This window comes from Phaenicophaeus curvirostris, chromosome 8 (assembly GCF_032191515.1).
Source record: "Phaenicophaeus curvirostris isolate KB17595 chromosome 8, BPBGC_Pcur_1.0, whole genome shotgun sequence".
Taxonomy (NCBI): domain Eukaryota; kingdom Metazoa; phylum Chordata; class Aves; order Cuculiformes; family Cuculidae; genus Phaenicophaeus; species Phaenicophaeus curvirostris.
In genome coordinates this window covers 11570253-11595038 of record NC_091399.1, presented here as the reverse complement: position 1 = coordinate 11595038, position 24786 = coordinate 11570253, and the positions used below count along the sequence as shown (strand labels likewise).

The 24786-nt window shown below is 51.5% G+C and overlaps 2 protein-coding genes across 4 annotated transcripts in view; one reads left to right on the top strand and one right to left on the bottom strand.

The window, feature by feature from the left end:
- ATF6 (activating transcription factor 6) overlaps positions 1-6838 on the top strand; it is an 82994-nt gene extending 76156 nt beyond the window's left edge. Inside the window, exon 16 of the mRNA XM_069862462.1 lies at positions 5663-6838. Coding sequence (XP_069718563.1) covers positions 5663-5871 — 209 coding nt within the window. The 3' untranslated portion in view covers positions 5872-6838. The remainder of the gene's footprint in view (positions 1-5662) is intronic.
- A 1348-nt stretch (positions 6839-8186) lies between these two features.
- On the bottom strand, positions 8187-22817 carry OLFML2B (olfactomedin like 2B). 3 transcript variants are annotated; one of them, XM_069862455.1, is made up of 8 exons: positions 22585-22817; positions 21406-21669; positions 17869-17976; positions 14032-14208; positions 12061-12289; positions 10750-11277; positions 10094-10270; positions 8187-9768 (listed from the first exon to the last, which is right to left on the bottom strand). In XM_069862455.1, the coding sequence occupies exons 1-8, from the start codon at positions 22726-22728 to the stop codon at positions 9167-9169; spliced, it is 2229 nt and encodes a 742-aa protein (XP_069718556.1). In that variant the 5' UTR covers positions 22729-22817; the 3' UTR covers positions 8187-9166. The 3 variants fall into 3 exon arrangements, with proteins under 3 accessions (XP_069718556.1, XP_069718557.1, XP_069718558.1); XM_069862456.1 differs by having other exon boundaries at positions 10750-11274; XM_069862457.1 differs by lacking the exon at positions 10094-10270.
- Between the last annotated feature and the right edge of the window lie 1969 nt (positions 22818-24786).

Genomic DNA, 24786 nt, shown 5'->3' with positions numbered 1-24786 from the left:
ATGCTGCCCTAGATATAAGCTCTGCTTGGGGCCAGGGATGGTTGCACTATAAATTATTTGGGTAATTTGTTGTTAAATCATTCTTTAAACCAATACGTAGCATTGTCAGCTTGACACAGCTAGCAGGAGGCAACTGGGTGCTAGAACTCATTGGGTGGCTCTTTGAAAGCTGCCTCTATTCCTGCTGGTGTGATAGAAAGAGCTGCAGAAGGAGCAGAGACCCTGTTTGGAATGAGGTGTGGCAAAGCAGAGTTTCCTGTTCAAAGGAACTGTGGAAAGTATAGAGGTCATGCGTAGCTGACCTCTATAGCTGACCATCAGCAAAGATGGTCATAAAAAGAGTTGGTGGTTTTGTATTACCTTACACAGAGATAATTCCTTGGCACCTAATTTGACATCAGCTAAACAAATGCCATGGATAGCAGGTTCACTCAATGCCATGAGGAAGGGAAGATTCTCTAGCTTTACTCTGCATGTCTAACAAAGACAGGTAGTTAAAGTAAAGACGGGGCAAGTGATTTCCTTTCCTGTATCTTATCGAAGTGAAAACATGTAGGACAAATCCATGTGGCCGACACTAGCTTAACTGTGTATTCAGTGAGCACAGTGGGCATAGAAGTGGGCAGGTTCTGACCACTTTTACAAGTCACCTACTACGAAACCAGCCAGTAGTAGGTGGATAACCCATTGTGGGTTATCTGCTGCAAAGGCAACTGGGGCCTTATTGAAGAGTCTGAGCATTGGAGATGTCAAATCAGTAGCCTAGGCCCTGAATTATACCTTATTGGTCTCACCCAATATTTTTTGGCACTCTATGGGACTGACGAGAATAAGGTAAAATTCTGTGCTGATTTGGTAGAACAAGGCTCTATCAATGTACCTGAGGCATGAGCGCATCTTCAGAAAGCTGCAGAGCATTTCCCTGTTGTTTGGTCACAGTCTTGAAACACTTCACAAAGTCAGGACACATTTCAGGGGAGCTCTGTTTCTGCCTCTCTGCAAACTGTGCAGTTTTCAAGACAAGCATTTTCCTACAACAAAGCTTTGTAGGGAGGGTGTATGTAAGTGGGAAAGGGTGAATTGCCAGAATAACATGTTCCTTTCCTATGACTGCATCTATAGAGCCAGACAGCCCACTGACGTGTACAGAGTTTAAATCTAGATTGACAATTGATGTCACCATTTGGTCTGACTTATTGCAGATGTTCGTTGCCTGCCTCAAGCCTTCCGCCTGTCTTCTCCCTTTTCCCTAAGGCTATGTCTCTTAGACAAGGAGGTGCCTGCTCTCAAAGATGGGCATTTGAACATTCAACAAACTGATGCATGTTGGTACTACTAAGGGGAGAAGGGGACAGCCTTGGTTTTATGGTTTTTCTAATAAGCCAGTTTTGAAAATCTACTGCTTCAAATATGAAAATAAACTTCCATCATCTTTGGTAGTAACAGTAGTTATTACCCTTGGCCTTATTCTCTAAACATTTTTTGTTTGGACTGCAGACTTCAGCGTTCATCAACTGCATCTTGCAACTTGTTTGTTTTAAGGGGAGCTGCCATAAACCCTAGAGAGCAGCACTAGGGAGTTGGATTTCTGTTCTCTAGATCAAGCTCATGCTGAGAGTTTGGTACAGCCCGCAAGAGCCAGTGGGCCTCTTTGAGAAAAGTGCAGTCAGAGAACAGCAGCACTTGGCACAATTACCTTTGCTGTTAATTCGAAATATTCTATCATCTGAAGCATGGCTTTTAAATATGCTAACAAATAATTTACACAGAATCACATCTATTTATAAATCCAGACACCCCTACAGGAGATATATTCCTGTGTTTTCACTTACATAATCCCACAAAACATCAGACATAGGTAATTCAACACAACAAACTAATTCAGTGTTGGTGTTGCTCTGGGTTATGAAACCATTCTGTGTAATGTGCATTGACAATGCTGACCTTCCAGCCGGCAAACAAGCAACAGCAGCAGGCAGCAACTTGGGGCTGTCAGTCCTGCCTTCATGGACACCCCTGCCTGCCTTTGCCTCCCTGTTGAGGTGTGATGGGTGCATGCTGAGGCAGTGCAGCACACACTGGCCTGAGCATTGAAAGAAAGCACTGGTTACATACCCTGACCCCTCCAGAGATCAGCCACATGCAGCTCATGAGCTCAGTGTTCATCAGGGCCTCTCTGGAAAACCTACCTTGTGTTCCACTGGTGTCTCCTGGATGTTGGTACTACTAGAAGGCCCCATGGAAGGGGAAAGAAAGAAAGCCTGACAAGTGTTGGGAACTGTTTTGAAAGATCTAATGTGGGAATCACCAGGCAAAATTATTGGCTGATTCTGTGGATGATGTCAGACCATGGGGTTGCTGTGGAGAACTCACAACTTTACTCCAGATATTGCCAGTTGCTGAAGAAGGATTAGGAATAGCAGAAATGAACACGTCCAGCTATGTAGCCATTGGATTTAAACTGACCATCAAGGAAACACAGCGCAGTTGTCACTGCTGTCTGAATCATGGGCACTGAAGGTGTTCATTGCTACCCTGTGGCAAACATCAGCTCAAATCTCATTGAAAAGGCTTTGCCCAAGTTGCACTGGCTTGTCTTTGTCCTGAGCAAAGAGCACACAGTCAGCACAGCTTAGTTGACAGTGTTGGCTTCTTTGTAGACCTGAGCTCTCTAAAGATCAGTTGCAGTCTGCCCTAGGGGGTTCCAGTCGTGAACAGGCACCTGCAGCTCACAGAAAGGCAGGGCCAGAGGGATCATAGGTGAATGCGAGTGCCTGTGCCTGTGTGGAGGGAGAGTCAGGTTCCCTAGGTCTTGTCTGACAGATGATCATCCTTCCTTAAAAATTGCCTTTCCTTAAAAATTGCCGGTCACAAAGACCCTCTGGTCTCCCAAGGTAGCTTCTTCCAGGGCTTCTATTTCATTATCATCTGAAACTTCATCAAAGATAAATTTGTTTCTCTGGTGATCAGTCTGATCATTTCTAGTCCTGCCATTCTGTTGGCTTATGCATAGTGATTGTCTGCAGTCCTCAAGCTTTTTCTACAGTGCTTCTACCCACTTTGTACTTGAGTTTTCCCATTCTCTTGATTGTTGTACTTTGCTCTGGGCCTTGGTCGAAATGTATCCTGAAGATTTGGACAGCTTCTCTCTTCTATCAAAACTGCAATCTAATCCAATACTCTGAGGTGGTTGAAATCTCTCCAGTTTAGGAGCTTCCAGAAATGTTGTAAGTATGCTCTCTATTCCTTATCCAGATCATGAAACAGTTTAATGGCATTGAGCTCAGGACTGAGCCATGTGGAATTGTTTTTACATTGCCTGCCCCTTTGACAGTGAGCTAGACTTTCCAAACATCGGGTTGCACTGACTGCATTCAGGTCACGTTTGCCTGTTGTTTTGCTGAGACTATCACGTGGACTTACACAGAACATCAGCTCCTCCACTCTCTGGGCTGGAATGGACCAGGCAGAGTTCTCTGATGGTGTTCTGCCTTGGCATAGCTTTCACACTGCTACTTTCAAGCAGCTGGTCTAGGCACCCAGCAGCATCACTGAGCAGTAATTGCTGTCTCTGCAGAAAATCCCACCTCCTTTTCCAAGTCATTTTGGTGCTTTTTACAAGGGAGCGTATTGATAGGACAAGGTTAATTCACACGCACAAGGCAGGATTCAGGTGCTTTGCGAATATCTGAGTTGGGTGTGTGAGTTCCCTCCATGCCTCCTGGCCATCAACATCAGTTATGATGGATTCAGAAGACGCAGCGCCTCTTGCATGGGATAACAGAGCTGTTGCTTTACTTAATCATGCTCCACTTAGTCACAGGGAGAGCCTGCGTCAGTGCTGGGAGAAGAGGGATGCCAGCTTGTTGAGAGGGGCTGATCTAGTTTCCATGCTTCATGCACACAACACATGGTCTACCCTCTGGAATTGCTGTTCTCCATGTTGTGCAATGCCAAGGAACCTAATGATAGCCCAGTGTGCTGGCACCTCTGGGCAGACATGGGAAAGTCTCACTGCCTTACTGAGAGGTTTTCCTGACCCTGGCCACTGTCCCATTCCACCTCATCCACTTGTGGAATTGGAGCTCATTTTCCTACATAGCTGGGGTCCTATCGAACTGTCGTCTGCCAACGTGAGAGCTGAGGAGCTGTGTTTTCATCTTCCTGTGTCACAGGAAGCAAATCTGTTCCAATTTGTTCTCTCCAGGCTCTTATCCACCTTCGCCCCCCACCAGCTTCTCCATGTGCCCCCAGCTGCCTTGTGCAGCCCCTGTCCTGAGCAACAGCACCAGCACAGTCTCCTCTGCCATCTGGTCCCAAGCCTGCTGAATAGGAACTGGGAGCACATCAAAAGGATTAGAGAAAGGGTGACACACCTGGGGGTTGGCCTCTAAAAGGGCCCAGACCAGGGACACAGCGCCTGAAGCTGTAGCAGGGCTTTATCAACAGCGCTGTGGCCCAGAGGGACAGGGCACTCATTGGGGTGTTTGGGTCAGCAGCAGACTTGGATGGCAGCTCTAGGCCTTGGTTGCTTGGAGGCACATAACAGCACTTTTTTTCCATGTAATTTCTGCAGGTGAGAGCTTGGATTTCCCTCGCTCTCAGCCTCCTTAGCAAAGCTGTGCTCCTGCTTTTCATTACTATACCAGACATACTTGATCTAATGGCTTCTACAGGTGGCGCAGGGTACAAGAGGGTCTGGCCACAGTTGTCAGCTGTCATCCAGAGTCAGAGTTAATCCAGGAAAACAGTTAAAATTAGTAATGTATATTGCATTCCTCCCATCCATACGCTTTCCATTAGCGGATCTTCCACCCTCCTTAGCACAGAAAGAAAATGCTGCCGATGGGAGTCAGCGTTTCTGACTCTGAAAGGCAAGCATTGGCTGTGCCTGGAAATCTGATCTCTGCTCTCACATTCCTGGATACACTGCATGGGGAATAGTCTCCTACCTTTAAATCCAGGCAGCAGATGCTGGCCATGTGCACAGCCTCTGCCTACAAGCCCAGGAGCTTCTGCAGCAGCAGACATGCCTGATCTGGGGCCATGCTGGGGTGGTGCAGCCTGGCAGGCCTTTGCACTGGGGTCCTATGTGCTGGCCATGTCCAAAGACTTAAGGGTAATGGCTTTGTCCTGTGTCTCACCACAGTGTCAGCAACCAGGTTGACACAGTAATGAGATGCAGTTAATTCTTTCAAGATATAGCATTTTGAATTTGTATTAATAATCTGGTAAAGAAATCCCTTGAGATCCTCAATGTCAAGAGAGTTACAGTATTTTTAAACCAGTAAAAGGGAAGTGCAACATTCAGCTTTCTTAAATAAGCACTATCTTCAATCACACCTACACTTTAATGGCTCAAGAGCAATAGCTCAATAACAAATGTTATAGGAGGCGAAGTCTATTGGTAATTATGTATAGATGAAGAAGTGGAAAAGAAAATATTTCCATTAATTTCTGGATGTTAATGCTAAGCATGGCCTGAGTCCTTGAGATGTCACAAGCAGCCTAGGGCTGCACTGTGTGGAGCTGCAAAAAAGAAGGAGTTCTTCCGGCTCCAGCTCCTGCTCCAGAAAGAAAAGGTCCAGAAAGTTCTGCTTTTGGTGCCATTAGCCTTTGAAGGACTAACTCTGAATTTTATTATTTTTCCTTACTTTTGCAGAGAATGTGATCAATGGGCAGGACTATGAGGTGATGATGCAGATTGACTGTGAAGTGATGGACACCAGGATCCTTCACATCAAAAGTTCATCTGTCCCTCCATACCTCCGAGAGCAGCGCAGAAATCACACCGACACCTTCTACAGTCGGACTCCCTCCGTCCCAGAGACACCCCATGCCCTGAGAGCTATTGTCAAATCCCTACAGTAGCTCCTGCAGGGTAGCGGCACGGCCTATGCCTCTGGCATGCAGCAAGTCTTGCTGCCAGGTGGAGCCCCTCCACCGGTGGGTCCCCAGGGCTCCTGGCACATCAGCACAGCAAGAGCAGCCCCCACTTAGCCCATTCCTGTGCCTGACCCTACCCAACAGCTACATCCTGCTCAGCTGGCCCCTCGCTGGGTACAGGCCTGAGGGGGGGCCATGCAGCACACAGTGCCCAGTGCCAGGGGTGTGGGTGATGCATTCTGCCCCAGTCCTGGTGTTAGCATCAGCAGCTGGTGCTCAGGGCTAGCACAGGCCGTCCTTGCTACTTATGCACTGTCCAAAATTGTGGTGGCTTTTTTTTTTTGGTTTGTTTTGGGGACAAAAAAATGTTCCCATTAAACCGTATCCTGTGGGTGCTGGCAGGGATTACAGCACTGCTGTGGGGCAGACCAGCCCCAGCCAGCCAGCAGGCAGTGGAAAACTGCACTTGCAGCTAAAGCACTGCAAACTGAACTGCCACGCAGCATCTCTCCCTCTCAGGGCTCCCCCTGCAGGAGGGGTCCCGTGGTTGGACCCCTGTAAGGTGCTGTGGGCAGGACGAGGCCAGAGGCTGCCTCCCAGGCAGTGCACACACACACACGCACACGTGCACACACACGCACACATCCCTCACCTGTGTGCTGCCTGCCCGCTGCTGCCGGCTTCCCTGGCCCACACAGCTGCATGGCAAAAGCCTGGGGCTTGGTCCAAGGGTGATGATTTAGTGCACCATGTGCATTTTTAAAATTGTATTGCTGGGGTTTCCCCTGCACCTTTTGTTTGTTTGGAACTGGGGTGGGGGGCAGGAGGCAGGCGGGGGTGGTCGTGGTGGTGGTTGTGTACCTCTCTGTGCTATTTAATGCTTTTCACAGAGCTGCACTGGCCCTGCTGAGACACAGCCACAGCACCTTCCTTCTGAAACACAGACACACAGGCATACGTGTACACACACTCACACCCACGCTTCTCTGCCTTGGCAGCTACCTGGCTTGCAGCAGGGGAGCGTGCCAGTTGTCCCTGAGCACTGACCTACGAGACACGGCTCTCACTGCAGTCAACTGCTGCTCTTACAAAGCCCACTATGAGAACGCTATTAACTGGTCCCAAGTTTGTTAGCCAAGTCCTGGGCCAGAGCTGGGCTGAGGGGCTCCAGCGTGCAGCACACAGCAGAGCTCAGCTGGAACAAGACACCAGCACAGCATTGGCCTTTCCTAATGACTTCAATATGTTGTATTATTTTTTTCCCTTTTGCAGTTAACATAGATAATGATGGGCTTCAGTTTGCCAGCCAACTGCCTTTCCTTCATTGTTTGAGCCACCGACTGGTGTGTGTGTGTATTATTATTTGCATGAGCAGCTGTTGAGAAATAAAGGTTGATCCTGCAGCAAGGCAAACAGCTCGGGGCAGGCAAGGAGAGTGAGGAGCATTACACCCCTGTGAAGTATTTGCCTTGCAACACTATGGAAAACCTTTGCCCTTTGCCACGTAGTCAGGGCGAGATGCACAGGCCCTCCATCCCCTTGCCGCTCGCACTGCTGGGAAGCAGCTGGGCTTGGCAAGAGGTTTGGCTGTGCTTCTTGCACCAGTTCTGTTTTCCTGGCCCTAGTCCCATCTTAACTCCCAGAATAGTCAAAAATGAAAACCCCAGTGGCGCCCCAGGCAGAGGCACGCAGCTCCCCACAGCCCCAGGCAGGGGCAGCCGGCTGCTCTGGGTCGGGTATTTGCTGCCAGGAAGGGAACCTGGCAGAGGCAGTTGAGCTTTGGCACAGTCCAACACCTTGGGAAGGGGCTGCTGTGGCAATGTGTCCTCATCCTCAGCCAGCACCTTTTTTTTTTTTTTTTTTTGCTTATTAATACTATGTTACTTGGGCAAAAGAGAAGGCCAGCACAATCTCTGCTGGCCCTTGGGCTGCACTGTGGCTCTGGGTGGCACAGCACTTGCCCTGCCCAAGGTACGTGCTCACAGACCCTCTCCTACGCCTGGGAAAGGGGCATCCTGCACAGGCCACTCATCTAGAGCCTGGGAAAGCAGAAGAAACTGGGTTGGTGGGACTCAGGCCTCAGTGACCTGAAGGTAATAGCAGTTGTCGCAGAGCCAAACTCTTCTTGGGGCTGGACAAGGCTACGCCCTCAAGCTGTGGTGCAAGGACTAAGCAGCTGAGAATCCCCCCAAGGCCCTCACTGTCGCTCCCCAAACCAAACAGAACCCACCCCAAAAAAACCTTTGTGCATTTCCATACACCCAGATGGTGAACTAGACCCAAAGAAAGCCCCAAACAGCTGCAAAGGTACTTGATCATTTATTGTTAACAGCAGATCAATACAAAACGCTGCTGGGCTAGAACAACCAGGGTTGTTCCACTGGCCAACAGCCAGAACCCAGGCAAGCACAGCAGTGAGGGGGCATGTGAGCTGAGACCCTGTGAGAGACAGAGTGGCAGGAGGATGGGGAGCAAGGGCTTCCCCAGTCCAAGGCCTCCCCCAGGCCTGCAGCTCCCCACCCAGGCAGCCCAGCACCCAGCAGAACAGAGCCTTCATCCAGCAAATGCCAAAGGGGACTGCTTCAGGTTACAAAATGAAGAAACAAAAGCCATCTATACATATTTACATTGTCCCCCTCCTGCTGCTGGCTCACTTTGGACACAAGTCGCAGCTCAGGGTACTCCCAGCCCCCCAGAGCAGGCTGCAAAGGGCAGAGGCCCAGGTGGAGGGGACAGTCTTCGGCATAAGCGCCAGCACCAAGGACCGTGGGAACTGCACTCGCAGCCCCATTGTACAGCAGGATCTCCAAAGGACCTGCTGGTCACCAATCGGCTGGGAAGATTGTCCTGAGAGATGGGATATTCCCATGGGATACAGACCCCCTCCACCAGGGCAGGCAGTCATCAGCATCCTGCTGGGACCTTGGGCCTGCAGCAGAAAGGACAGCCTTGCACTGGTCCTGGGGCTCTAGCTGATCCTCTTTGTGTGAAAACATCTAGGCCTCCTCCTCCACAGGCAGGAGAACTGTGTCAATCTTCCCAAAGGTGGGACCCTTCCCTCAGGAAGGAAAATCAGAAGCAAGCAAAGAGGAAGGGGGTGGTTCTTGCATGGGGATCGATCTACAATCCACCATAAAAAACAGCTTGAAACAAAAACCATCATTTACTCTTCGATTTGTACAAAATAATAATAATAAAAAAATAATAAAAAATAAAAATAATAATAAAAGGTGCTGGTGGTCCCTGGCTGGCAGTACCCCACTAGCGGGGCGTGTGTGACTCAGTAGGCAAAGATGACATGGTAGGTGACTTGGTGCCCATTGTCCCAGGCGTAGAGCAGGCGGTCCTTGGGGTTATAGTCTATCTGTGTGGTGTAGGCGTACTCATTCTCAAAGAGCAGCCGGGGGATGATCTGCGTGTTGGTGTGTGTGTCGAAGGCATAGGAGATGTTGGCATTCCTCTTGTTGTAGCTATCGACCGCATACAGGACCCCACAGATGACAAAGCAGTTCCCATAGAAGTTCTTCCGTAGCCCCGTCCGCCATGTGGTCTCCTTCTGGGTGCTGAGGTCAGCTGCATTCAGCTTGCTCAGCACAATCACCTCCTGGTTGAAGCCTTCATAGCTGATGGCTGGGTAGATGACCCACAGGCCATTCTCATCCACAGCAAAGTCCACCTCCGAGTGGCCTCGCCACTGCCACGGCGTGGACTCCTCGTAGGCCACATCGTGCAGCATGGCCCAGGCGGCCACATACCGCTGCTTCAGGTCATACTTGATGATGTTGCGTGTGAATGCCCGGTTGTAGTAGAAGGACCCATTGTAGACAACATGCCCTGTCCCCATCCAGCTGTACGGGAGCTTGTAGGAATTACTCCAACGCCCTGTGGGGCAAAGACACCTTGCTGGTGAGACCCTCTCTTTGGTTTGCAGTTGGTAGCCCCGCCACAGCACCGACCAGCACCCTCTGCCCCCAGCCCTACCTGCACTCCCTCCCCAGCCACACCTGGTGTGGTGACAAGAAATAGAGTCACCACGGGCAGCCTGACCTACTCCATGCTCTGAACCCCACACGCTCAGTACTGGTGCCCAAGAGGGGACAATCTCCAAGCGAAGCATCCCCCTGTGGTGCAGCCCCCAGGGAATGAAGACAGTTACTGGACCAGCCACGCAGCAGCCAGCACAGCGCCGGGGATGGCGTAAGCCCACCTTGCTTGAAGTTGTCAAGGTTCCTGAACTCCACCAGCGTGTTCCCATAGTAGTAGTTGGTAACATAGATCCGCTCCTCCTGGGCCAGGGGGTCCTTCATCCAGGCCCCCTCATTGCGCCCGTAGGTGTTCTGGGTGGTGGGCCCTGAGATGGTGGACAGTGTGTCCTTGCAGCGCCCTGCACAAGCGGAGAGAAGCTCGCTAGGCCCAAGGCAGAGCAGCCACACTCTCCCTGCTCCTGCTGCAGGTCTGCAGGGCACCACCCATCACTTCAGCCCCTTGGCAGCCTGCTCACCAGGTACTCTCACTGCCTCAGCTTGGGCTCAGCCTTACGAGACCCAGCAGCACTAGCCAGGTCCTGCAAACAGCTCCCCATCGTGTCCCTGCCCCAGCTGACACTGCTGCCATCTCAAGTCCATCTCCAGGGAGGTGCTTTTCTGCCCTGCTCAACCCCTCAAACTAAGAGGAGACTACAGTACATTCCAGAGTTAACAAGCAATAAACTCGGCACCTCAGTAAAGCGCTATCCATCTACCATCTCCATGACACCTCCAACCCGTGGCCAAATATAGGTTTGCTGCACTTAGCAAGACATGCTGTGGGCACAAGGCAGACCCCATGCGCAGCTGGATCTGTGCAGGACCTGCAAGCACTCACCAATGATGTTCCTGATGTCCTCCTCCTCCAGGGCCTGCTTTGGGGTGCCTGGGCTGCTGGACCCAATTGGCATCGCAGGGGTGCTCACCTGTCCCCAAGCTTCTGGGCTGCTCTCCGGGGCAGAGCTCATCTCCACATCCCTCAAGGTCTGGGCGGTGGTGGCCATAGCAGGGTGAAGTGTGAGCAGGTTTTCCATTGCTGTGGCCACCGCTGTGCTGTTCAAGGCTACTGGTAGCTGCAGAGTCCCCTCCTCCACCAGCCCTGGTGGAGCAGTCGTGGTCTCTGGGACAGGGGTCAGCTGGCTCACAGTGGTGGGGTCTAGTGTGGGCCCCATGGATGTGGCAAGGGGCACTGAGGCCATCGCAGCAGCGTCAGCGGCCAGCGGGGTGGTGGGGTTGCTGCCAGGGGTGGGTGGCCGTCCCACCGGGGAGGGCTTCTTCATACTCTCACCCGCCCCACTGCTGGGCCTCAGGAGCTGGTCTTCGATCAGTAGGTCCATTGTGTTATCACCACTGAACAGCTCATCTGCTGTCAAACACAGGCACAGGCATTAGCCCCACAGCAAGCCCACATTAGGTCAGTGAGACCTCATCACACCCACATGTCCACCACACCTCAGGCTTAGCAGAAGGTAATGGAGAATGATTCAATACTGCCAGAGATGGGCAGGATGGAGACAGCTTTAGCAAACAGCCAGTTGCTCCTCCTCATCTTCAAGGTCTCGTGAGCCCAGGCATGGCTGAGCTCACTGCCGAGCCAGCTTTGCACAGCAAAGGCATTTGCCTTGTTTGCCCGTGCTGCCAGGCGCTGCTGGACCTTGGGGGCTCAGCTCCCTGCTTTCACCATGGCCAGAGTCCTGAGCAGCACCTTGCTGAGCCACAGCGCAGTCAGCAGCTGAGCCACCACCCATCACCCTGAGCACTGCAAAAATCTCCTTGGATGTCATTGGACAGGTGGATTTGCTGGACTAACATAAGTAGTAGACCTGCATTTACTTCCAGAAAAGGAGTCGATGCCAGGTGCTTTAAAACATAGCAGTGACCTATTTCCTTAGCTACCAGGGATTTTCCATGGAATAACAACACTACACTGCTCCCTTGCACAGAGCTCAAAGGCAGGATGCTGCCCTGCTGCTTCCAGCAGTGTGATATCAATCATCCTACCTCCTGCCTCCAAACCGTCCTCTGTGTGGTGACTCCATGTGCCTTGCCCACACATTACCAGGCAAAAGGCAGGACTCAGGACAGATGCTGGCTTTGCTACAGGATGCAGCCAGCAAACCCACCAGACATAGCTGCAAACCCAACTCACGCTGCTCCTCGATGTCATTCTCTGACTCGGTGGACTGGGCTTTGTAGTAGGTGACCCCTCGGACAATGGTGGGCTTGGAAGGAGACCGGCTCCTCATGTGCAGCTTCCTCTGCAAAAGCTCCTCGGGCTTCTCATCTGCTGGAGAGAGGTGCAGCTCTGGGAGGGAGTCAACAGAGTTGATCTGCTGAGAAATGGTTTCATCCTTCAGGAATCTTTCTTCATATTTGCCCTGTTAGAGACACAGGAGGTTGTTACAGGATGGGCTAGAGCAGATACCTTTTGGGGGACCACACAGGTCAGGATCACTGTAGTGATCCTGGTAAGTGCCAGGTAAAATGCTCTGTCTCCCTTCCTTTCTCAGGGTCACTCTCCATCCCTTCTGCTGTGGGAAACACTCCAGGAGAAAGCACGGATGACAGGCACTCATTGCTCAATAGAGCACAGGCTGTAGGATGCAGGACAGAGTGGGGGACCCCAAGGTGGCATTAGCAGGGTACAGCCCATGGTGCAGCTGCTCGCATGTCCACCCAATGGACGCTGTCTTGCACACCAGAGACCTTTACCAGCAGCTGATCTGTACAGAGTGTACAACACGCACTGAGCTTTGACAGGGCAGAGTCTGAAGGGCATCTTCCAAGCAGGACTGGGAACCTCCTGGGGCAGGGACAGAGAACCCTGTGCAGAGGCAGCCACCAGCTGCTGTATCTCATGCCTCAAGGATTTCATCTCATTAAAGGAAATCAGAAAAACAGCCTGAAGGTTGAAGCGGTGCCCATTTGGCTGAGAAGACGGGCCCAGGTTCCTTCACAGCCCTGTTGCAATTAAAGGTGAGAAAAGGGGAACGTTGGGAAATGAGGTCACTCAGGGAAATAAAACGCACATGCTTCACTCTCCAGCCTGGCTGGGGCTGGCTCCTCTCCAGCAGCAGCAGAGCCCCTGCTCAGATTATGGCCCAGGAAACAGAGGAGCTGGGAGCACTGCTGGACACCCTGTGCTGCAGTGCACAGCCCTCCGAGCAGAGTGTGGTGGCACACTGACAAATCATGGCTGGTGCCGTTTATCTACTGGAAGACTCCTGTGGCATGTATGGGAGCCTGATCTTCTTCCCACCAGGTCTCAGGGAGCCTGCCCCTGTGTAGGACCCACAACAATGCCAGCTCTCAGTGCCAGAGGGGCCATGTGGAGGCTCTCTTCACCCCCAGGACGTGAGCATCCCTGTTTGGAGCTGGAAATGATGCAGCAACTATTCCCCCATCCTCAGACACCTCCTTTCCCCCTGCAGAAGGGACCCTGGGCAAAGGCAAGATGCTCTGGTAGCTATTCAGCACAGATCAGAGCAGCACAAGGCCACCATACGTTGCATCACCAAAGCAGCAAAGGGGTCGCCCTAGGCGGGCCTTTCCATGAAGCACCTCTCTCACCCTTCTCTGGGGCTGCACAAAAAGCCACTGCCCCAAACAGAGGACATTCTCATGCTGGGCAGACCTCACAACGTCCCCATTAGCCTGGGGATGTGTCCTGGAGCCAGTGGGATGCCCGATCCTCTGCCTGGAGTCTGCCAGGCACAAAGGCTGGCTGGGGTAATTACTCAGGAGGGAGGGCGACAGGCTGTCCCTCCACTGAGCCCCCAAGCCCTGCTAATGAAAGGCTCCGAGTTTCCAAGCACTTCCCAGCCAGCCCCGCAATGACATCACTCTTTCCGAGCAGCACAGCCCCCACTGACCTCGAAAACCAACAACTCTGGAGGAAGGGGGAGGCCTGGGAAGCAGCCTGCTCCTGTTCCCTCCTACATCCCAGCCACAGCTGGGCTTTGCAGAGAGAATCAGGCTGGATCCAGAGCATGGAAACAGAGTTGGCCGAGTCAAGAAGCAAATGACCCCAGCCAGGTGTCCCCATCCAGGAGACACCCTCTGTGTTGGCTTGCATGGCAGTAGTGGCCTCAAGCCACGCAACTTGCTGGGGCAGTCATACCTCTGTGTGGGTATAGGCAGCTTCGGCATCCCGCTGCAGCGAGCTCTCAATGTCAGCAAGGCTGTTGGAGAGGAGGCTGGAGCAGTTCTCCCTACCCCGGTGATGGGGAACCTGCAGACCCTCCTCCATGCTGGCTCTTGCCTGGTGGTCTTCCCGTGTGAAGTTCCTGGACATGCCCTAGAAATGCAAGAGAGGAGACTTTACCCCACGTAAAGACAAGGGATGGTCTACGGCCCCCCAGTAATAGCCCAGGAGCCAGTGAGCTCTATGCTCCCATCCTGGGCTTACAGACAGGCTTCTCTGTGGAGCTGGGCACTTGAGCTAAGAAGGTGCCCCTAACCCCAGTGAGATCCAGAAACCCCATCCCTGGTGTGCACATCCCAGATCTACTCTCTTTGCCGTGAGGCTCCATGAAGCAGAAGAGTGGCCTTGAAATTCTTCAACACTCATCTTCAGCCACAGTCATCATAGAAGGAAGAGATGAAAACATCTTAAGTCTCAGCTTTGCATCCTTTGCCTGTGGTAGTGAGTTCAGCTCCCATTTATTAATCCCACTTTCCTAGCAGAGCCCCACCCCGGCCAACCACTGCTCGCATGATCCCCAAGACAAGTCCTCAAGGTCAGCATACCACTTGTGTGGTTTGGAGCAATAGAAGCGCCAGCTTTCCTAGCTGTCTGAGAGCTCCAAACACTCCCCAAAGTGGTGCTGTGGGATAGGGCACTGGGCCTTTCTTCCCACCCTGTCCTACTGCCTGGCCATGCAGCACCTGCACTCAGGGAATGCTTCTCCCCACCACCCTCTCCTCCCACAGAGGAGAGGGAGAATTTGATGAGAGGAAGAGAGCAAGTGACCCCCAGAGAGCTGTCCCAGACTGGGAGGGAGCTGGCTGCAGCTTGTCAGCTACCCCAAGGCAGGCAAATCCCTCTGACTTCTTCAGTCCTCCAGCCATAGGTACACCTTGTCTCCAAGGGATTGCTGCAGTCTCTTCTTGGTCTTTTACATCTTAAATAGCAACTGCTTTGAATAGACGGCACATCAATCAAAGCAGTTTCGCACAGAGACTCGGCGGTCATTCCCTTGATCCTTCATTTTCAGTCTGTTCTGCCATTAATTTCTCCTAAACCCTACCATGACCTCCATATGGGACCTCAATATTGCCAGCTGATGCAACAGCTGCAAGCTAAATACAAAGCAGAGAAGCTGCCTTGCTAGAGAAGGCACTATCTCTGCAGACCAAGTATTTGGGGGTTCATTCCTTTGACTGACACTATTTGTGTATACCTTGTTATACTGGAAACAACTCGTAATACCTTCTCATATCTGCAAAAATACCATGCTGAGCTCAATTAATTCCCACTCCCCCTTTATGGGTATCTGAACTCCCAGTCTTTAACTGCGAATTGTGAGTCACAGCTTTATCATGCAATTTTAAGGCTGAGTCAAATAACACAGGGGCTTTTCAGCAAGCATTTTGCTGCAGTAAGAAAAGGAACAGATCTCACGATGCTCTCCTAGGAGCAGTGCAGGAACAGAAGCAGCTTCAACACCCTCTCCTTTTGGGAGGATGGCTGATTCCAACAGCATTGTGTCCTTATCACTTGTTCCAGGTAATGTTTGGTTTACAACCTGATTAGGGATAAAATCTGCCACCCCTTGAGTGGGAGGCACCACCAAAGCCCAGCCTGTGACACTCCTCAAGGCCACTCAGCTACTTCGCCAGAGAGCAGCTGCCAAAAGCACACCCGTCTGGGAGGCCAATTCTTTGAAGCCATGCCAAGCTCTTGTTCAGCATCTCAAGTTGTGCATTGTATCAGATCCCACGGCCGACACAGGGTGCAATCATTATCTCTTCCTCTCCATGGGAATTTATGTGCTGAGCCTGCAGCAGGAAGCATTTCACACCTGCTGCCTGCACTTCCTGCACCAGCTCTGCCCTGCTCCAGCAGCACCAAGGAATCTCCGTCTAACCGAGACCTCTCCTATCCTCCTCCATCCTGCCCAAGTGCCTGCAGGGAGCTTCAGCTGCTTGTTACATGATCTTGCAGCCCCGCTTCTGGGAAATTAAATACCCAAATCTGTGAGTTCTCCTCTCCTGCACCCTCACTGCTCCATCTCTGACCAAACTACTTCAGCCAGACTGAGCTTTCTGCAATGGATGCAAGCATCTGCCTCACTGCAGCGGGTGCGAGCAGAGCAGCCAAACTGCAAGGTCACCTCAGGACGTGCCCAGAGAAGTACCACCAGCACCACTCATGCAGAAACCGCTGTGCAGGAAGTGGCTGGTAGACAGGACCACCCTTGCACCAAAGAATAATGCAGAGGTAATCACTTGTGTTATCTGTCAGTACCCAACCTACTAACAGTTACCTTACCTTAGCCACCAAGTCAACTATTGCCAAGGTCTTTGAGGAACCTGCACTCCCCATTCACTGACCTGATGGGCTGTGTCACTCTGGCCTGACCCATTAAAAAGTGACAATGCCTAACAGTACCATTTTCAGTTAACTAGTTTCACGGTGAGATAAATTCATGAACCACAGATTCATAAAGGATACAAAACAAAGTTTGTCCCCCTCCACCACCCCTAATCCAGCTAACCGTGGATGTTAAATAGCAATAGAACATCAGTCTGTCCTGATGGGACCAGTTGTGTTCACTGCAGTGTTCTGGGCGAGCGCAGGTCACCACACCACAGGTCAAGGCTTATCCCACCAGCAGACCAGTGGCTACCAGTGCCACCATGGTGAAACTCCCCAGCAGGGACAGGCAGTACAGGGTTGGCAGCACAGCTCCCCCTTTCCACACTCCTCTCCCCTAGTTAGCAAAGACTCAGTAGCACACCAAAGTAACAACTGGAGAATATGCTAAACCACAGGAAGAGGGTGGGATTGCATAAAAAAACAGCAGTGCTTTGTTATTTTTAGACCTCAAAACCCTTTTTCCCCCCTTTTGGGTCAATCACCATGCTTGGAAACCCAGAGACTCCCAGGCAAGCACAGTTCTCTCGGCTGTCTCCTTCATGACACCAGGATGGAGCACACTGTACCTTCCTGAAACACTTCGCAAGTGGAATTTTGGCTTTATAAATCATTGCCTCTTGGCTGCTGGATGCAGACGAATTCTGTCCCAGATACAGACCACGGGAGAAAACTCCAGTATTTAATCTGGCAACCTGTTGCTACATAGTTGAGTGCAGCTCAATAAACTGCAAACCTTACATTGTACTAGCCAAAGAAACATTAAACTGTATGGAAATGAAAATTATTTCACTGGAAATCTGCTCTAAAAAAATGGAAGATAGATAGTATATCTAGCTTTTGAGCAGTGCTGAGGGTTCATCTTTTTTTAAACACAGGCCAAGATATAACTTGGTCCTTAAGGAATTTTACCTCTTTGACTACCAGCTGTCCTGGTGAGCATGTCCCAGCACCAGCCCTGGACCACTCATTCCCACATTAAACAGCTCACAAGCACTTGATTGAGAGCAACTATTGGGCCAGAGCAGCTATAAAATTAAAAAAAGGCAAGCCTTAAGAGTGGGCCATTTGGACCCCAAGGAGATGCTGGTCCTGGTGAGGCCACACCCAGTTTGGGCCACAAGGGATTAGGGAAACTGCAGAGTGTCCGGGGAGGCTGATGGGGTGATGATGCCCTGGGCACTGCTTGCAAGGAATGGCGGAGAGTCTAGTCTGTCTAGTTTAGTTTCAGTCAAAGAAATAGTTAACATTTCTTCCTGAAGGAATAAGGTTTTGAAAGCTCAAAAGATACCAGGAACTTGATTTGAGGCAAGTCCCACTGAAGGCAACAACCTCGAAAGACAGCAGGACTCATCTTACCTCCTCAAGCTTTTCCACCCGACCCACCAGCTTGGATGTGACTGAGTGCAGCTTCAGAAGGTCCAAGCCATAAAAGGCACTCTCCAGCATCTCCATGATGGAGGCCAGCTGCAAGGCAAAGGGAGCTCACCGTCAGTCTCAGGAACTTGTTATTACCCTGTATGATTTCTACAGCTGAAAAAGTCACATCTGAGTGGAAGAATTTTATTAAAATGCAAGTTTTTCCTTATACAGCCCTGTTGCATTGCTGCCACAGTCAGAATGCAGCACGCAGAGCAACACATGCCACCTCTGCAGAGCTCCAGGAGCATGTTTTGGGTGCTGGGGATTAGGAAGCACAGCAAGCAAAAGCGCTGTCCTTCTTGCCAGCTCCAAGCAGGCTCCCTCACAAGCCCAAAGGCTTAACTACCCCATCAGGGACTGGACTGGCAACAAAAGAGGCAAGAAGTAAATGGCAGCTCAAATAAAAGTAAGTTTGAGATCAGGCATTGAGTTTATGCCATCCCATGTTTTTTTCCTGGAACAAGAAGAAACTTGTTAAAAAAAATTTAAAACGTTCACAAATGTAAGAAAAAAGCAATTGAAATTCAGTGCCAGCCTGCTAAGAGTTTGCTTCCCTGGAGAATAGTTTTATGAGAGAAATGCTGCCTTCTCCTTCAATCACCCATCTTCAATCAAATGCAGAGATACTCTGCATTTAATTCACCCCCTTCCTGCAGCAGGGTACCCATACCCTGCCGAGCATCAGGCCCTGCTCACCAGTCCTGGGGATCTAGGCAGCAATACCCTCATTCTGCATTTCATATGGTTCCTGGTGCTCACTGTGCAGAGAACAGCATCCAGACAGGCAGGGGCTGGTGGGAAGAGCTCCTGGGCCACCCCCAGCACCCACTTCCACATGTGCCTGCTCCTTCCAGCCCCACATGTTCCCATGTGTAGAGCATGGCACTGCAGACCTTATAGCCCTGATGGCTGAGAAGTATTTTCAATGCATGGGAATTACTACAAGGCAGTATGTTCTCCCAGAGCTACAAACTGGTCAACATTGCTCCATAAACACGAGAGAAGTACAGGCAAAACTGCTGGCGGCACTCTAAGTTTCCACCCCAGCCTCCGCAGTCTCCCCATGGAGTTCACAGTAAAGGAAAGATTTTTTGGACCAGATAAAATGGCAGCATTAAGAGACAAGGATTGTTTTATGGCTACGCATCCACTTTCCACTGTGAACTGGACAGAGACAACCAATACAATGCATGCAATCTGCCAGACAGCCACTGGAGACATGCACTTTCCCTCCAGGCTGGATAATTTCCATCAATGCACAAAGGTTGCAGACTTTATTAACCACCCTCCAAATCTTCTTGAACACAGAGTCCTTGCTTGGACTCTGCACTTGAGACCCCTTTGCATGCTGTGCCCACAAGGAGAGGAGCAGCATGCTGAGATTTCACAAAAACAGATCTTAGATTTAGCTACCCCCTGTCAACATCGAGTTGACCTTCCCTGAAGGACCATACTGATGCACATGCCAACCTGTGGTTTCTTTCCCTCCACCCACTGTGGACTTTGGCTCTCCCTACTCTGATTGTCTATGAATTCCCATGGGACCTTATTAGAGGCAAAGATAGGACCTTCAGCTGGGATGCCCACCACAGCCATTCGGCAGGGTTGGGGTGCCTCAAGCATACTTTCTTCCTCCCTGGGCTTATCTACTCCCTTTCTCACCATTCCCTTGGGGATGTATCTTCTAGCCCACCAGTCGTAAGGGAGGGCTCTCATTTTTGGGAACTTCCTCCAGCTCTCTCACCCACAGAATACCCAGAGTTTCCTTTCCAGAGCATAGGAGAGCCTGTAAAAACACGACAGACTTAGAGCACAACCATATGCATCCCACTGCTGGACCAGGTAAGAATGATGCTTATCAGACCAGCAAGGAAAGTAAAATCCCTGGAGCTATTAAGAGCAATAAGGTAGCTCGGCCTGTCCCTCCTGGCCTCCCAGTGAAAAGCATGGAAGCTGCTCCTCATGAGTCACGTAAGAATTGGAGCTGTGTCCTCTCCTGCTTCTTCTATTAGAGGTTGCTGTTCCTGGCATGTCTGACCCCAGGAGGGACTCTGTGCTTGGCGAGGAAGCAAGCCTGTTTTCACAGCTCCCGGGATTTGACTTTTGCAGCAAAGAAAAGCTCCACGTGTGTATATTTGGATAAACCTTGCGAAATGATTTGGCCACAGATCCTTGTGAAATGAGCGGGGTAGCCTGGGCCAGTTCCTAGAGGACAAGCTTTCACACCACAGCTGGCTCTGAGCAGCTCCCCAATGGGAAGAGGTGGCCACAGCCAAGGACGCAACTAGCCAAGGCACTCCGCTCCTCCAGGAGGCTGTCTGGATCCGGAGAGGACAAGGCAAGAGCTGTGAACTGCTGGTGGAGGAGTTCTGCCTGCCTCTGTGGTAAGGAACATCAGGGGTGGCTCTATCACCCGGCAGGGTATCCCCTCCCCTAACCACAAAGGGCTTACAGCTCCTCATCTAAGGCCAAGTGAGACATTGTGGCTCCTCCTGAAGGTGAGCGACCACCAAACAGCTCCAGACTCCTCCTTCCCTGAAATGATATGTCTGTGCCTGTTTATCTTCTCTAGCCACAGGGAAGCTTGAACAAGAACCTGCTAACTGTCTGCAGTCTGACAAGATGAAACACATCCTTGAGCTCCAAATTAATTAGAATAAACCCATTGTGGTGGCCCCAGTAGGAGGCTGCCCTGCAGCCCCTGCACCCCATCTGTGTTCACACTTGTGATGGGACTAGCAGCACTGCTCCAGGATACATCCCATCACCACCCTACATGAGTGACATCAGCACTTGACCTTAGAAGTGCTCTGGGGACTCCCCAGAGGCCCTTTGGGAAAAATTTATGCTGCTCTACACAGGTAATTGGTAACAAATTGGAAAACTCTGCAGGGTCTGGAGCCAGCTGCTAAACCAGCAAAAGTAAGCATCCAGTAAAAGCCACAAATACTTAGAACAAACACTGCCACATTTGGAAAAGTTGCATATTACTAAATAGATAAAATATTAAATAGTAAAGTGCCGACATTTAAAACAACAAAACCCATCCTGCCATCAGACAGCTGTGGAATTCATCTCATGCTGATGCATCAGCATGGATCCTCAGGAGCCCCTCTGTGTGAATGGAATGAGTCCTGGCAGCTGCTGGTTGAAGCAGAACCATTCTCCACACACAAACACACCCCCACACAGAACACTTGGTGCTGGACAAAGGGCGAGGAGCAGCCCAGCCCCTCTTGGGCTTCCAGCACAGCAAGGGATGATTCTTTGAGTGAATCATCCAGTGCAGTTGCTTGAAGCAATCTGTAAGCTGATCTTGATTTTTATGTAAAACATGCAGATATAAAAGTAACTGCTGGATTTTTTTAGGAAAAAAAGTTTAGGATAAAGGTTTTAGACAAAAAGCTCAGAAATAAAAGGTTTCAGAAGATCTCTCCCTGCCAAAAGAGCCCCAAATTCAAGTTGCTCTCCTACCTTCAGGTCACTGCTCTCCGCCTCCTGCAGCTTCTTCAGCCTGAAGTCTCCCTCACAAGGATTGAGCGCTGAGGGGGGGGCCACGCACGCACACTTGCAGCTGGGTCCTGATGTGATGGTTTCCACCGTGTAAAAGTCCTCTGCTTTGAAAGCTCCTTCGTTAATCCTTTGGCAAGCACCGCGGCCCAGGGGTCTGACAAGGCATTTGCAGCGACAGTCGGAGCCTTCAGACACTGCCTTCACTTTATCATAGTCCCCTAAAAGCTGAGCACAGGTCACCAGCAGTTAGCAAGCTTCTTGGCCTCTGCTTTGCCCAGCAAGGGACAAGGACACTCTGGATCTCGAGGTCCAAACAAGGACACTTTGGACACTCTGAACCTTGAGGAAACTGGCTGGCTCTTCCAAAATCCACTGACCAAGGAGCTTTCTAGAGAGTGCAGACCTATCTGATCCCTACCTACAAGGGAAATAAAAACTGCCTTCTTCCAACAGGGTAATTTTTATTACACTTTGTGTAAAATGGACCTAGCTACTGTGAGTTTTAAATATGAGAATTTTACAAATGAGCCCCATCCACTGTCTTTTAATGCTCCATGTCCAGTACACTAAGTAAGTCACCTGTTATGCCAATCAAGATTTTTTTTTTTCTTTTTTTTACACAGGAAAACAGGGTATGAGTGTGCCAGAAGGGTGACGGAAAGCCACCCCATAAGCAGCACAACCTGCTAGTGAAGCAGTATTTCTGATTAGTCCCATACAATGCAAGGAATTTCCTTCACAGAGGTTTGCAGACAGTGATTCTGAAAGCACAAGCACAAAAATAACTTTGACAGTATGTTTTCAATAGTTTCTACGTTAGCCATTTCCGAGAGAAGATAATAGCACGCAGTCTGATCAGCCAAATCCAACAGAAATTTCCACCGCATTCCGCTGGCACGGAAAGAGTCTGGATCCCGGTCCCTCTGCTCAGGACACAAAGAAACTCCACCGATTTTCCTCCCGAGGAATTCCCTGTATTCCGAGTCCCCTCTGGGAAATAATTACTGCCGAGAAGTAGCCTGCACCGGGCTTCAGGGAGCGCGCCGTCCCCCAGGCCATAAAACCCCGCAACGCCGTGGGGCGCCCAGCACCGCCCGCACCTCCAGCACTGCCCGCACCGCCCAGCCCCTCCGCGGCTACCTGGGAGAGGATGTTCTCCTGGTTGTCCGCCTCGTCCTGCAGCGGCTCGGCGGAGGGCCCGGCCGTGCCGGCGGGGGGAGACCCTGCCCGGCAGCCGGCGCCCAGCGCGGCCAGGCAGAGCAGCAGCGGCAGCGGCCGAGCCATGGCCGGGCGGCGAGGGGGCCGGAGCCGGCGCGGAGCCGCCGCTGCTCGCTCAGGTGCGGGGAGGCGGCCGGGATCCCGCCCCGCCCCTCGCTCCCGCTGGCCCCGGTTCTCCCTCCCTCTCGCCCGGGCGGGCGGGGCGGTGCTTCCCCTGTGCGGCCAGGGCTCTGCCGCCCGCCCGGCCCGGGGCGCCGGCTGCCTCCGTGGGAAATGGGGGGTTCGCGTCCCGGAGGAGGCTCGGGCCAGAAGGCGCTTGGGCATCGGCTGCCTGAAGCTCCTGCACCTGAGGCTTTCCCAGAGGGCAGTGACCTGGATGAAGGCATTGAGTGCAACCTTAGCAAGTTTGCGGATGACACTAAGCTGGGTGGAAGTCTCGATCTGCTGGAGGATATGGAGGCTCCAAAGGGATCTGAACAGGCTGGACCACTGGGCTGAGACCAATGGCATGAGGTTTAACAAGGCCAAATGCCGGCTCCTGCACTTGGGGCACAACAACCCTGTGCAGTGCTACAGACTAGAAGTCTGGCTGGAAAGCTGCCTGGTGGAGAAGGACCTGGGGGTGTTGGTTGACAGGGACTGAACATGAGCCAGCAGTGTGCCCAGGTGGCCAAGAAGGCCAATGGCATCTTGGCTTGTATCAGAAATGGTGTGACCAGCAGGTCCAGGGAGGTCATTCTCCCTCTGTACTGGGCACTGGTGAGACCGCTCCTCAAATCCTGTGTTCATTTCTGGGCCCCTCACCACAAGAAGGATGTTGAGGCTCTGGAACGAGTCCAGAGAAGAGCAACAAAGCCGGTGAGGGGGCTGGAGAACAGGCCTTATGAGGAGCGGCTGAGAGAGCTGGGGTTGTTTAGCCTGGAGAAGAGGAGGCTGAGGGGAGACCTCATTGGTCTCTACAACTCCCTGAAAGGAGGTTGTGGAGAGGAGGGTGCTGGCTTCTTCTCCCAAGTGACAGGGGACAGGACAAGAGGGAACGGCCTCAGGCTCCGCCAGAGGAGGTTTAGGCTGAACATTAGGAAAAAATATTTCATGGAAAGGTTCATTGGGCACTGGCAGAGGCTGCCGAGGGAGGTGGTTGATTCACCTTCCCTGGAGGTGTTTAAGGCACGGGTGGACGAGGTGCTAAGGGGCATGGTTTAGTGTTTGATAGGAACGGTTGGACTCAATGATCCGATGGGTCTTTTCCAACCTGGTGATTCTATGGTTCTATGCCTCTAACCCATCTTCCCAGGATACCCACATTTCCTGTCTGCAGCAAGCAAACCTACTCATCACACCCCTGTGGTTTGCCAGGTCATGGGTGGAAAGCCACCATTATAGCTCACTTGCCTCATTTTCTGTCTCTGGTAACAGCCTGGCTCTTTTCCTCTGTGTGCTTTGGGTTACAGGGAAGCCATCCTGACACGGCATGGCACGACACGCTTGCAGCTTGCTAACTCTGAATGCTCTGCGGTCGTACAAGCAGTTTATGTTCCTACACCAGGCTTCTAGCCATGAGTGCCAACCTCCACGTACTACTGAAACTTTGGCTGACACCATCGGGAAGTGGCTGTGCTCTGGCAGTCTTGTATCCTTCTGCACCTCCTGCCAAATGGAAATGTCCTGGACATGCTGTTCCCAGGGAAAGCACAAGCACAGCATCCTGCACTATGTGGGTGTCTGGACTGTAATGAGTATGTCTGAGCCTCACTAATTCCTGATGAAACCTAAGTTTCCCTCATAAATGTATCAATAGTAATCAAAGACAAGCAAGCGCCACACCCCATGTATGTCACAGGCTCATGTTTGCCTCAAAAATGTGCCCACAGTTCCACACACACCGTGGGTGGCACAAGAGGCCACACAAAGCTCTCACTGAAGCAAGACCCCAGTCCTTAATGCATGTGTCCCAAAACCAACCCAGACTTGGTACCTGTAGGCCTGGGACAGGGCACCTTTCTAAGGGGGCTCCAGACCTCCTGTCCCATTTCTCTCTCCCAGGGACACACTGCAGGGATGGAGCCGCCAGACAAAAAGAAGACATATTGTGTGAGAAAGGAAGCGGCTGTGGCATGGGGGACA